We start from the raw sequence: 14,620 nt of genomic DNA on the forward strand, positions 1-14,620 counted from the left end.
GAATCAGGGGGGAGTGCAAATGTGAAGTGGCAGAGCATGCGGGGAGGGTGGGGGGATGAAGGGTATGAAGAGGCTGTGGAGGGGAGGGGCTGATGTGGATGTAGTGGTGGTGGAGTGGGGTGGGAATGTTGATCAGCCCGACAGCTTGGGGGAGATACCAACAGAGGATGTCTGAGGAGTATGATGAACATTAGTTCTACATTGTGGAAGTTTCTACATTAACCATGGAGAGCAGACAAGGCCTCTTGTTTACTTGGAAATTTTTTTAAATTAAAGCAAAAGTTCCCAGCTTTGTAAACAACAGCTCCTCTTCAAACTTTATTGCAAAAGAAAACAAACAAAATAACCCCTCAATTTCTGGCCATTAATTGATATTTTTCTAAAGCTGTGCAATTTAATTTTCACAATCAGCCTGCATGGTAAAAGTGATTCTCCAAATTATAAAATTATTGTGTTTAAAGTCCTGAGGATGTGATAATAATAAACATTTATGACACAAGACTGACAATCTCTGAAGATTATTGATAATGGCTGGGGTCACCCGTCTTGTAAAGACACTGCCCAGAAGGTGACAATGGCAAACCACTGCAGTAGAACGATCAAGGTCATGGAAAGGCAGGGTGGAGATGCATCTCTCCCAAAGGAGGTGTAAGGCGCTCCATCCCTCCACTAGCCTGCAGTTCATCCTTGGGCAAGGTGTAGCACCTGCTTAGCCCCCGATCAGGGTCACGTGAAGCCATGGGAGCAGGTGGTGGATGGCCGTATGAGCAGCTGGTGTATATCACAATTCCCGGTTACGTGACAACTGACACCAGGCAAACAATCTCTGAAGAGTATTGATAATGGCTGGGGTCACCCGTCTCGTAAAGACACTGCCCAGAAGGTGGAAGTGGCAAAACACTTCTGTCGAAAAATTTGCCAAGAACAATCATGGTCATGTAAAGACCGTTATTGTCCACGTCCTACAACATGGCACATAATGATGATGACAGAGGATGTTTCTTATGGTGGGAGAGTCTAAGACCAGAGGACACAGCCTCGGAATAGAGGGGTGTCATTTTACAACGACTTGAGGAGGAATTTCTCTAGCCAGAGTGGTGAATCTGTGGAATTTGTTGCCAGAGGTGGCTGTGGAGGCCAATTCAATGGGTATATTTAAAGCAGAGGTTGACAGATTGATTAGTCAGGGCATGAAGGAATACGGGGAGAAGGCAGGAGATTGCGGTTGAGAGGGAAAGTGGATCAGCTGTGATGAAATGGCAGGCCAGACTCAATGGGCCAAATGGCCTAATTCTGCTCCTATATTTTATAGTCATATGGACACAGACACACAAAATAGATGAGAACAAGGTACTGTAAACACAAATATCCACACATAGAAATTAAACCTTTGAAACTTGGGGAACACTATATCAAACTTCACCAAAATAGTTGCCTTACCTTCAAGACTTTCTTTATACCGCCTAGTGTGGCTGTAAGCAGGGAATGGGCCTTCTGCCCATCATTCATGTGGTCTGCATGTCTGATACACATGAAGAGAAGAAATGCAGGCAGAGTTGGCAATGCACACAGTGCGTCCAATTGTGGGCTGAGGTCTAAAAATAAACAAGTGGTGCCATTTAGATTTCTACAGCAAAGCAGTGCTCTTTGTCACAAGCCCATCAAACATGCTGATTCTCGTGGGTGAATACCACCATGACTTTGGATGAGAACAGATGCGATTAGACACAGAAACAAAAGCCGTCAGCCGTTCTGTATTGCTCCATCTCTGGCTCAGTGGTAACAGCGGCTCCCAAAATCAACGGACTGAGAAGTTGATGGACTTGGTGCTGGATTCACACCAGGGTCCACAACGAGGGATCAGCAGTGGAAAGGGTGAGCAGCTTCAAGCTCCTGGGTGACGACATCTTTGAAGATCTATCCTGGGCCCAATATATTGATGCAGTTACAAAGAAAGCACATCAGCAACAGGAGTTTGTGGATAATTGGTGTGCCACCAAAGACCAACAAATTTCTACAGATGTACCAAGGAGAGCATTCTAACTGGTTGCATCACCATCTGGTATGGAGAGGCCACTGCACAGAATCGGAATAAGCTGCAGAGATTTGTAAACTCAACCAGCTCCATCGTGGGCACTAGCCTCCCCAGCATTAACGACATCTTCAAAAAGCGATACCTCAAGGCAGAGGCATCCATTGTTAAGCATCCTCACTACTATCCAGGACATGCCCTCTTCTCATTGCCACCAGCAAGGTGGTGGTACAGGAGCCTGAAGGCACACATTCAATGATTCAGGAACAGGAACAGCTCCTTCCCCTGGTGTCAGATTTCTGAATGAAGAATGAACACTACCTCACTATCTTTTAAAATCTTCCTTTGCTCTCTCTTTGCACAATTTAATTTAATATACAGTCACTTCCAGTTAACTAGAATACATCGGGAACAGTACATTCTTGCCCAACTAAGTGGCTGCCCCAGTTAGCTGAAGGTTCACAGAAATTGTTAAAAGGTATAAAAAACACAAACTACAATTGAACTGAGTAACAAATTATGTATTTAAATAAAATACAGAACAAATTAGAACACTGCCAATACTACTACAGTTCTATAAAACTCTGTTAGTTCCTAATAGCTATCAATAGAGTTTATCCAGCATACACCATTGTGTTCTTTTGATTGACTGTAAGTGAACTAAATCAGTACAGACATCTAGTGCAGATAATGGACTGCCTTCGTACAATGTTATCAATGATTGCATCCTCCAAATCTTTTTTTATTGTCACATTCAAAACGATTGGTGACATCTTCAAATTCTTCACAGTTCCTAATTCCCAGCCATTCCTGGCATCTCCAAGCCTAAATGCTTGACACTGCAATGAACAAACCAGCTCTGAATGGTCTTACTGCTAATTACTTGCCAACTATCAGTGACAAAAATCACTTTACTTTTTAAAAACACAAGCATAAGTAACTGACACTATTTAAAACTGTTGGTCCCAAGCAGAGTGTAGTGTCTAACAGCCACACAAGTGCACACGACTGACACTAGTTAAAAAAAACTGTTCAGCAGAAGTCTCCTGTCCCAATTAAGCAGCATAGTGTCCCAAATAAACAAAGGGAATCCCAGCTACTTTTTTGATTTGATTTTGTTTATTAAGAGTTATTTGGGACACTCTGGAATACCATCATTCAATGATTGAGTGTTATTTAACCCACTTGAGTGCAGCTAATTTGTACTGGAGTATTAACCCTTTGATCCATCTTTAATTACCCAGAAAGATTAACATTTATAAACAAGGGAATCTGAAATCTCAGTGATATAGAACAGTACAGGCCCTTTGGATCACAACAGTGTGCCAATCTTAAAATCTAATCTAACCTTTCCCTCCTACATAGACCTCCACTCTCCTGTCATCCATGTGCCTTCTAAAGGTGGCTAACATACTTGCCTGTACCACCAGCCCTAGTAGGGCGTAATTTTATTTTTACATTTTATGATACTGTAATATGTCACACAATATAATCACAGATGACTGGCAAGAAAAGTGGAAAAAAACAAACTATTTATAACAATTTATTATCCATAGGTTCTTTTCTTTTCAGTAGGGCAAATGAGGACCTCTGCTGGTTGGGGTCAACTGTTGCATCCCAGCTGTCGAAGTCGATACACAAGCCAGTACACTGACTACACAGTACGATACTGAGATCAAACTGTTGCCCATGTGGTAGGCTCTCCTCTCCACAAAGCTGATGAATCCAAAGAACGGCAGAGACTGACACCGTTTGGCAGCATCACAGGAGTTGCCAGTCAGCACTGAACTCAATATTGGACTGCCTTAGGGATGCCAGATCCCGCCCCCCCCCCCCACACCACCCCGGTTTTATTCACAAAGCCTTCCCCGTGAGTGGGCACAGCCACAAGGCAGCTGAGGTTTGATATCAGAGTTTTCCTTCTCCTACCAGAGCTGCCAACCACAGCTGATGTGCTCCATCTGCCCAAAGCAACTGGTTTTAAGACACACTTCGCTCCTGTTCTTGACAGTAGAAACTGTTTCATTGGGCTTAGAAGCCAAGCCACACGTAAAGGCCAAGAGATGGACTTGGTTGTCAGAGGCCATTTGAGGTGCATGCCATTGGGAGCATTTAATAGGCAGTGGGAGCTCGTCCCCAACACCACCCCCAGCTATAACAACCTTAAGGAACAGGAGGGCAAATAGACTGGATCAAACTCCTTCCCAAACGTTCTTACCCAACAGTGTGTCACAGAATGAATGATCTATTCTTGTTGATCAGCACACAAGTAATGCTTCTCAAATTACCTCTGTCATTCCATGAACAACGTGGGGTGTAAGGACACAAATTCTAACAAGTAGCTGCATCCAGAGCTTTAAAGTTTTTAAAGTTCAATGGATTGAGAAGACTCCTTTCACCAAACAGTCAGGGAGCTTTTCCGTGGAAGATTAGTTCAAACATATCAACAACAGAATTTCATCAAAAGCAGTATCTTTAAGAGAAAAGCAAACAAACACTGTCCAGACACAATCTACATGGCCACGTTATTTCATACAAGAGGTCTTCTGCTGTGGTAGCTCATCCACTTCAAGGTTTGACATGTTGTGCATTCAGAGATGCTCTTCTGCACACCACGGTTGCAACGCATGGTTATTTGAGTTGCTGCTGCCTCCCTGTCAGCTAGAACCGGTCTGGCAGGTCTCCTCTGATCCCTCTCATTAACAAGACATTTTCACCTACAGAACTGCCACTCACTATATGTGTTTTTTTGCTTTTCACACCATTCTCTGCAAACTCTGGAGGCTGTTGTGTGTGAAAATCCCAGTTTCTGAGATACTCAAACCACCCCATCTGGCACCAACAATCATTCCGCTGTCAAAGTCACTTAGATCATATTTATCTCCCATTCTGATATTTACTCTGAACAAGAACTGAATCTCTAGACCATGTCTGCATGTTTTGATGCATTGAATTGTTGCCACTTGATTGGCTGATTAGATATTTGCATTAACAAGGTATACCTAATAAAGTCACTGAGTGTATTAAAATGCAAAGGACCAAACTGTACCAAAGCAAACATTTGTCTAGAAAGCTACGGGTGATGGTTTTCCCAGTTTCTACAAAGACTCTGTTCCATAAATACAACAGAAGGGATGAGCTTTGAATATGAAATAAGCATTCCACCCACAAACTAAACATTCTTTCAAGTAGAAAAGATGGGTAAGTACATTTTCTACTTAATTGGCAGAAAACTAACACCTTGTACTTTTAAAAAGCATGCTACAATCAACACTCCATTCAAATCACCAATTAAGCATAATCAGGCAAGGTTTATCTATAATTACAACATTCAGTGTAGATATTATACATATATATATATATATAATGCCCAAGGCTTTTGTACAGTACTGTAGTCATTTTATATATTGCACTTTACTGCTGCCACAAAAATAACTAATTTCATGACATACGTGAGAGATGATAAACCTGATTCTGATATGGATCTCTATTGTGAGCTGAGAGAGGGAAGGAGTCGGGGAGAGGGGAATCATGGTTGGGAAAAGGGGGAGAGAGAGGGAAGGGAGCGGGAAGCACCAGAGAAATATTCTGTTATGATCAATAAACCAATTGTTTGGAATCAAATGATCTTGCCTGGTGTCTCAGGGCTGGAGGTGTCTGCACCCACATCTCCACTCACTTGTATAGTACTGTATCTTTATAGAAGTTTTTCTAAAAAAGACTTTTTGGTATTAGGGACAAAAAGAACTTTGAAAGCATCAAGGAAGATTGCACATGACAACCTTGTAATCAGAAAGGAATAGGGATAAGTAGATTCTACATACCAGTAAACTGATCCCAATACCTCTAACATTAAATATTAACTTTTAATACATGCTTGATTCATATCTCAAGTATAAGGAGAATTAAGATGTCCTCAGCATTTATATAATAGCTTCACTTGTCAATATTATTTCAACTTACAGATGACAATCTCCATTTAGCTTGCAACTGTTGTGCATTTAATATTTCAGTCGTATGAGTAATATTGTAAATATATTGTTTGATTAAGCGTTCTTGTTTGTTTAAATGATTCATTCCTGATTATATGTAAAAACGAGTGAATTGCATTGTCATGCACAGGAATCACGCACATCTCACTGAAAGTAAAAATGAAACTAGAACATGTTATTTCCCAACTCCATGTTTTTAGTTAAGTTCGTTTTATGTTTTGGACTATAAACAGCATCTTTCTCCATTTTCACCTCCCACCCTGCCTTCAAAAATTATTCTTCCAACTTTCTGCAAGAGGGAAAATAAATCAGCCATGATCAAATGGTGGAGAAGACTTGATGGGCCAAATGGACCCATTTATTCTCTTAAACTTGGCTCGATTTCTATTTTAGCTTAATGTTATCCTGTACAAATTGCAAATTTATCAAAATTCTACATAATCTATGTGCAGAATCTGAGCGCCCTTCTAGGCCAGATGAATTAAAATCTGCAGCTCTCTATACCACAGCTGCCCTCCAGTGAAGATCTCCCTCCACAGCACTTGACCAGAGAAACTGCCCAAAGCTCTCCAACAGCTGATACCTTTGTGCAACCTTAACAGGTCTTCCAGCCCAGCCACTTCAGTCAGTAAGTCAGAAAGTACCTGTTAATGCCTAGGTGGATGTTTAACCAGTACCAAGTGTACCAATGTCAGCTCATTGAGTTTGGGAGATGCTGTTTCCATACAGCCACATAAATATCCACATATAGACATTAAAGCTTTAAAACTTAAGGAACCATACATCAAACCTAACCATCTCTAACCCATCAGTCTCATGTCTAATCCTTCATTCCACTGCTCCCAGAAGGAACAAGTGTTCATGAAATCACACCTGCCCAATCCTCCTGAAATGAGATTTTGACAATTACAGTTTTTTCTGCTTGGTTAACAACTCAACCAAACCTAGCTCATAACATTTATAGATATTAAAATAAGGTTTATCATCACTGAAATGTGTTGTTTTGTGTCAGCAGTACATTGCAATACATAAAATAGGATGAAATTACAATACAAAAAGAGTAATGTTGAGGTAATGCTTAGGGACAGTTCCGGAGATGGCAGAGGAGAAGATCACATTCAGATTCATTTATTTCTCACAGGTACATAAAAACATAATGAAATGTGTCATTTGTGTTAACAATCAACACAACCCAAGGATGTGCTGAGGCAAGTGTCCTAAAGAAGTTGTTCCTAAAATGTTAGTGAAGTTTGGGTTCCTGAATGCCCTCTTTGACGGTGGGGGAACGACACTAACAGTCCTTAAGCCCACACTCAACCAAATTAAGTGGATCATTGTACCTGTGATAAGGTTCTTGATTAATCGAACTTCATCTTCTTTCCGGCATTCCAACATTCCCTGGAAATCTTTTGCTTTCCTTTCGATGGAAGTGACTTTGGGCAGTTCGCAGACATGGGACTCCGATTTTGATCTTTCTAGTTAGTAAGAGAGTAATGTTTAGAACAGACCTTTCACACAAATTGTAACACTGACTGCGGTGGGCAGGGATTAGTGTAGTGGTTAGCGCAACACTTTACAGTTCAAGCGACCCGGGTTCATTTCCCACCCCTGTCTGTAGGAGCTTGTACGTTGTCCGTGACTATGTGGAGCTCCGGTTCCCTCCCACAGCTACCAGTTGGTAGGCTAATTGATCATCGCAAATCGTTCCATGATTCGGTTCAGGTTGATTTCGGAGCTTCTGGGCAGTGTGGCTCAAAGGGCCCATTCTGTGCTGTACCCCAATAAATAAATAAACAATTCTGGCAGGGGTCTGAGTATACTAATGAGAGTGGGGAATTGTGGCTCTGTTGTGCTAAAGGGAGGAGGAACCAAAACCACGTAAAGGAAAAGCAGGAACAGGGCCCCAGCAAGTTCAAAGCAGGAGTTCCCAACCTGGGGTCCATGGCATAAACCCCTGGTTTAAAAGAAGCATGAGAATCAGCAGCCAGTGAGCCAAATGCTGACAGCTAAGCTTATTCTCATTAATTAGATGGCAGATTACCAACATTTTACTCTAGTTGGAGTGAAAAACTTACCTTAGGAGGGAAGGACAGACAGATTTGGTTATAGATGATGGAATTTAATAGAGAAACGAGATGGTTGCAACAAAACAGATCCTGATCTTCACCAAGTGGACAAGGAAGGTGGTTTTCTTTTGTGGGAGAATCTACAATTAGTGGTCACTACTTGTTGACCATTGAGGTTACCATGTACCAGCAAGCATTCTGACCAATATTGATCTTTCAATTGCAAACATCAAACAGCTGGGAGCCAAACTTCCAGGGTAGAAATAAGATGACAGAAACATCCATGATGCTATTAGATTGGCACATGGATATTCAGGAGATGGAGGGATGGATCATGTGCAGGCAGAAGAACTGCACCATGGACAGTCCCAACCCCGGTTGCAAAGGAGGAGGACTGGGAGTGGAACTAGCAACCCCGTCCCATCAAAGCCCAGAGCTACAGAAATGCATTTAAAAATAAAGTGCTTTCAATTTGTGCCACCCAGAAACCCCCGATTTAGCCCCAGCCTAATCAGGAACAGTTTACAAAGACTAACTTTTTTATTCATTTATTGGGAGACAGCACGAAATAGGTTCTCCAAGCCCTTCCAGTATCCTTCGATTCAACCCTAGCTTAATCATGGGACAACTTACAATGTCCAATTAACTTACCAACCCGTCTGTCACTGGAATGTGGGGGGGGGGGGGGGGGGGGAACCGGAGCACCCGGAAAACACACACATTCCATGGGGAAGAAGTACAGACTCCTTACAGATGACACCACAGTTGAACTCGGAGCTCCGATGCCCCAAGCTGTAAATGTGTTGTGCTAACCGCTATGCTATCGTGATGCCCCGATGAAATTGCGTCAACGCGCAGTAGGCAACACCTATGGAGGTACGTCCAAGTCTGGCTATGTTCATTTCTAACAAGATTCAGCAGCTATTTAGGGGCAGGGGGGATTTTCAAAGCCGAGGTTGCACAGGAAGCAGATCAGGTGAAATTGTTATTTTTTTTAAAAAGCAAAACTGGGTTATTACTGTTCAGTGAGCATTGGGTTTAATTATAGTAAACAAGACAACAGCTTAGCACACAGGCAGCACCCCACTGAAAACAGGTCAACATATCCACAAGTATAATATGTCTACGTTTAACTCCATGTTCAGCCAAAGAATTGGTGTTGTGAAACTAATCTTTAAAAAGTCAGATTAAAATAAGTTACCAGATCAGTTCAGGGGATCACAGAGAGCATCCTCAAATTGGCCATTTCTGTCTGGTTTGCTGCAGCATCCTCTCACAATGTAAAAAAAACTACAGCGAACTTCAGCAGAAAAGATCATTAGCTACAGTCTAGAACATCGAACAGTACAGCACAGGAACAGGCCCTTCAGCCCACAGTGTGTCAAACCAGCTCTAAAGTGAATCAAAACCACCCAAACACTGATCTCTCCTACCTATTGTACACAATGTCCATATCCCTCCATCCATGTGTCTATCCAAACACCCCTTAAAAGTCTCTAATGCATTTGCCTCTACCACCATACCAGACAGTGCATTCCAGGCATCCATGACTGAGTGAAAAAAACACTTGCCCCTCACATCCCCTTTGAATCTACCCTCTCTCACCTTCAATGCATGCCCTCTGGTATTAGATGTTTCAACCCTGGGAAACAGATATTTTATCCACTCTATGCCCTTTAATCTTGTAAACCTCTATCAGATCTCTTCTCAGCCTCTGACACTCCAGAGAAGACAACCCAAGTTTGTCCAGCCTCTTACGACAGCACATGCCATTCAAACCAGGCAGCAGCCTGGTGAACCTCTTCTGCACTCAGTCCAAAGCCTTAACATCCTTCTTATAGTGGGGCAACCACTATACTCCAGATATGATCTAACCAGAATTTTATGAAGTTGCAACATAACCTCCTGACATTAGAAATCAATGTCTTGACTGATAAAAGCAAGTATTCAATAAGCTTTCTTAACCACCTTATCGACTTGTGAAGCCATTTTCAAGGAGCTATGAACTTGGATTCCACGATCTCTCTGCTCAGTAACACTGTTAATGGTCTTGCCCTCAACAGTGTAACTGTCTCCTTGCATTTGCCCTACCAAGGTGCAACACCTCACATTTATCTGGGTCAAATTCCACCTGCCATTTCTGCAAATGGTCTATATCATGCTGTGCTGTATTCTTTGCCAGTCTTCTACACTGTCCACAACTCCAACAATCTTGGTATCTTTCCGCAAATGTACCAACCCACCCATCTACATTTTCTCCAGGTCACTTATATACATCACAAGCAGCACAGATCCCTGTGGAACACCACTAATCACAGACCTCCAGCTCAAACAAGTCCCTTCAACCACCACCCTCTGTCTTCTACGTGCAAACCAGTTCTGAATCCAAACAGCCAATTCGCTGTGGATCCCATGCACCCTAATCTTCTGGATTAGCCTCCTATGAGGGACTTTGTCAATCAACTTACTAAAATCCATGTAGACAACTTCCACTGTCCTACCCCCATCAATCTCTCTCATCACCTTGTCAAAGAACTCACGACCTGCCATGCACAAAGCCACGCTGGCTCTCCCTAATTGAGCCCTCACTTGTATGTGCAGGACTTGTATGTGTTCAGGACAAAACGAACAGGAAAAAAGTCATTGTGGACACTACCTACCCTGCAAACTGCCTTTTCCAAAAGCTCTCTTGGGGAGAGCACTAAACGCTATCAAAACAAAAACTTCATGCCATCTTAAAAGTTCCTTCCCCCAGGCAGTTAATCTGATCAACCATTCTAGTTCCCGCACCCCCAATCTATACTCCGTTACTGCATTGTAAACACTTTAAACCACTTTTTATAATGTTGTCTACTGCTGGTATTTAGATATTTATGCACATTTGTTCTATATCCATATGTCTAACCGTATTTTATACAATTCTTTATTCTGAGTAATTGTTGATATTTGCTGCATGTCACACCCTGTCCAACACACCACAGCAAATTCATAATACATGTAAATGTATATGACAAATAAAGTACATCCTTGATCTTTGAAATTCTTCAAGTTGTTATCCTCCACTTTTCTCAATCAGGCCCACTGTATAAAATGTGTACAAACAGACTCCCCTAAGCAACACACACACAAAATGCTGGAGGAACTCAGTAGGTCAGGCAGCATCTACGGAAAAGAGTGAACAGTTGACATTTCGGGCCGACACCTTTCATCTTGGATTTCCAGCATCTGCACATTTTCTCTTGTTTGTACTCTTTCCCATGGATGCTGCCTGGCCTGCTGAGTTCCTCCAGCATTTTGTGTGCGTTGTTTGGCATAATGAGCGTCAGCAGATTTTCTTGTGTTTGTGATTGGACCCCTGCAGCATAAACGATTTAAAATATACCAGATCTTAACACATCACGTCAAACATCAATGTGAGACGTACTTGTCTCCTCCATGGATTGTAACTGTTTCTTCAGCTTGTGTAAAGTCCTCTCCTGCGCCTCCATCTGCTCTAGTAAGTCCTGAAGAAAACAAAACCATTTTGATTGTCAGGAGAGGAAATTCAGAGCCCCAACCACAGGATTTTAACTACCGGCCGACGATGAATGAAACTCGTTTGTAAAGGAATGAACTGTAGTTATGATGTAATTATATTGTTCCATTACTAGTAACATGCATCCATCACTGAAAAGAGATTAATTAGAAGAGGGCACTGAACGTCGTGAATTCATTTAATTGAAAGCAGAGCAAGAGTGCCATCAGATGAAACACACAGAGCATCCGGGTCAGACTATGAAAGAACCCGGTGGAGATGACTAGGAGAGGGCATTGAACGGTACAGGCCCGCCAGCCCATGATGTGTCAACTCTACCGATCTCCCAGATCAAGCTAGCCCCTCCCTTCTACATAACCCTTATTGCGTTCATCCACAAGGGTGGCACATCTAAGAGTCACCTATATCACCCTAATGCATCTACTCGACCACCACCCCCAGCAGGCTGCTCCACACTCCCACCACTCCGGAGAAAAGTGCGGAGGGAGTCATAGGCAGTTGTTTTTATTTTTAAAAAAACACAAGCACCTTAAAGTTATACCCCTCATTTTACCCATTTCCACTTGATCTATGCCTATTATCTTGTATATTTCTATCAAGTCACCTTTCATCCTCCTTTGCTCCAAAGAGAAATGCTCTACTTCACTCAACCATCCTCATAGGCCAGGCTGCATCCTGATAAATCCCCTCTGCACCCTCTCTAAAGCTTCCATATCCTTCCTGTAATGAGGTGACCAGAACTGAACACAACTTGAAGTGTGGTCCAAACTGAGATTTATACACCCAGTGGCACTGAGTGTGTTTCTGAATGTCTGTGGCCTTCTGTTCCTGTAGCCCATCCACTTCTGTGTTCAACATGTTGTACATTCAGAGATGCTCTGCTGCACACCACTGTTGTAACGTGTGGTTATTTGAGTTACTGTCACCTTCCTGTCAGCTTGAAGCAGTCTGGCCATTCCCCTCTGACCTCTCTCATCAACAAGGTGTTTTCACCCACAGAACTGCCATTCACTGGATGGTTGTGTTTTTCACACCATTCTCTGTAAACTCTGTGTGAGATAATCCCGAGTTATTATCTGAGATACTCAAGATAATCTGAGATACTCAAACCACCCCATCTGGCACCAACAATCATTCCAGGGTCAAAGTCACTCAGATCACATTTCTTCCTCATTCTGATGTTCGGTCTGAACAACTAAACCTCTTTACCACGTCTGCATGCGTTTCTGAATTGATTTGCTGCTACATGATTGGATTAGATATTTTGCATTAAAAAGCGGGTGTAATAAAGTGGTCACTGTGAACACAGATGAGGAGGAATTTCTTTAGGCAGAGGATGGCGAATCTAAGGAATTTGTTATCATAGATGGCTGTGGGTACACTCAAAGCAGAGGTTGATAGGTTCTTGATTAGTCAGGGTGTTAAAGATTACGGGGAGAAGGCAGGAGACTGAGGTGGAATATTCCCTCGCTTGAGAATAACTGCGATGGCTAACTTGTTTTGGAAGGACTAAGGCTGTCGAACTAACTGCTGCCATTTGGTATGCTGATTATCAGAAAGACTTCAGTCATATTGCAGATTGAAGGCTGGTAGACAAGTTTAACAGGATTTCCTTGTGGGTGGACAAGACACTGTACAAATAGCAGCTGGAACAAGGTGGAAGATTGACATTCTACTGAGCCACAAATGTAGAAACGTCCTTCAATGCTCAGCAGGGCTGCAGTTCCTTCTAATCTGAATGAAGTAGCTCATTAGTGAGGAAATAAACAACTTCTTGTTTATAGAGCTCAGCATTGCAATAAGACAGGAAGGATGTATCAGTCTGACACCCACCAAATCATCTCTCTGCCACAGTAAGACCACAAGACATTGGAGCAGAGTTAGGCTATTCAGCCCAACAAGTCTGTTCTGCACTCCATCACAGCTGATTTGTTATCCCGTCTCCTGCCTTCTCCCCGTAATCTTCAACACCCTCCTGACTAATCACAGATCCATCAACCTCTGCTTTAAATACACCCAGTCACTTGGCCTCCACAGCTGCCTGTGGTAATGAATTCCTTAGATTCGCCATCCTCTGGCTGAAGGAATTCTTCCTCATCCGTGTTCTCAAGGGAAGTCCCTCTATTCCGAGGTTGTGCCCTCTGGTCATAGGCACAGTACGTGTGACTATCACAGAGCGTGCCGTAAGAGGCCTCGCGCCTTCTTCGACTGTAGAACAGGGGTCCACGGACCCCTCTGTTAATGGTAGGTTTGGGAACAAATCCCTGGGAGCTGCCTACAACAGCGTGAAACTAACCGAACCGCAGGACTGGTTTAACCCACAATTCTGATGCAAACCATTTTGGTCCCTCTAGCCACTCTATTTATATCTTCTTGCAGCGTACAGTTTTCTTCCTCCCTCATCAGCAGGCCTAGTTAATCATTTATAGCTGGATACAGCGGCAATAAGGGCTGGAGCTCCAGTGTTCATGCACACTGCAAGCTCTCTGCTTGCTCACTCCACACCAGTCAGGACGAACTACACAGCGGATTAAAGATTTAAACAGGAGCTTTTTGCCACATGTACATTGAAACGCACAGCGATACGTGCCGTTTGCGTCAAATCAAGTCAGCGAGGATTGCGCCGGGGTCAGCGCACTTCTGCTGCTAACACAGCATGCCCACAACTCACTGACCCTCACCCGTACACCACCGAAACCAGAGCAGCTGGAGGAAACCGACACGGTCACGAGCAGAACGCACAGACGGCCGTGGAATTGAACTCTGATGGCGTTACGCTGACTGCTACATTACCAAAGGAGCTTTGAAGAGGAGACAAGCACAGAACTCTAAAAATCTCACAGATACAGTGAAAGTTCCTTTTATTGGCCAAGGTTTGTAGAGCAGGTGGGTCACACTGGAACAGCAGAGTGTGATAAGTGAGCATCACACTGTCTGGCAAGCACCAGTGTCGACAGAAGATGAAGACAGATGCTGATGGTAGATATGAGCAGAC

At 43.0% G+C, this 14,620-nt stretch overlaps 1 protein-coding gene across 1 annotated transcript in view; it reads right to left on the minus strand.

Moving 5' to 3' along the window:
- The window catches only part of LOC140740315 (unconventional myosin-Vb-like), a 189,383-nt gene that overhangs the window by 22,932 nt on the left and 151,831 nt on the right, over positions 1 to 14,620 (minus strand). Inside the window, exons 33-35 of the mRNA XM_073069469.1 lie at positions 11,515 to 11,593; positions 7,365 to 7,499; positions 1,441 to 1,595 (exon numbers count right to left, since the gene is read on the minus strand). Coding sequence (XP_072925570.1) covers positions 1,441 to 1,595; positions 7,365 to 7,499; positions 11,515 to 11,593 — 369 coding nt within the window. The remainder of the gene's footprint in view (positions 1 to 1,440; positions 1,596 to 7,364; positions 7,500 to 11,514; positions 11,594 to 14,620) is intronic.

Source organism: Hemitrygon akajei, chromosome 16 (genome assembly GCF_048418815.1).
Source record: "Hemitrygon akajei chromosome 16, sHemAka1.3, whole genome shotgun sequence".
NCBI classification, from domain to species: Eukaryota; Metazoa; Chordata; class Chondrichthyes; order Myliobatiformes; family Dasyatidae; genus Hemitrygon; species Hemitrygon akajei.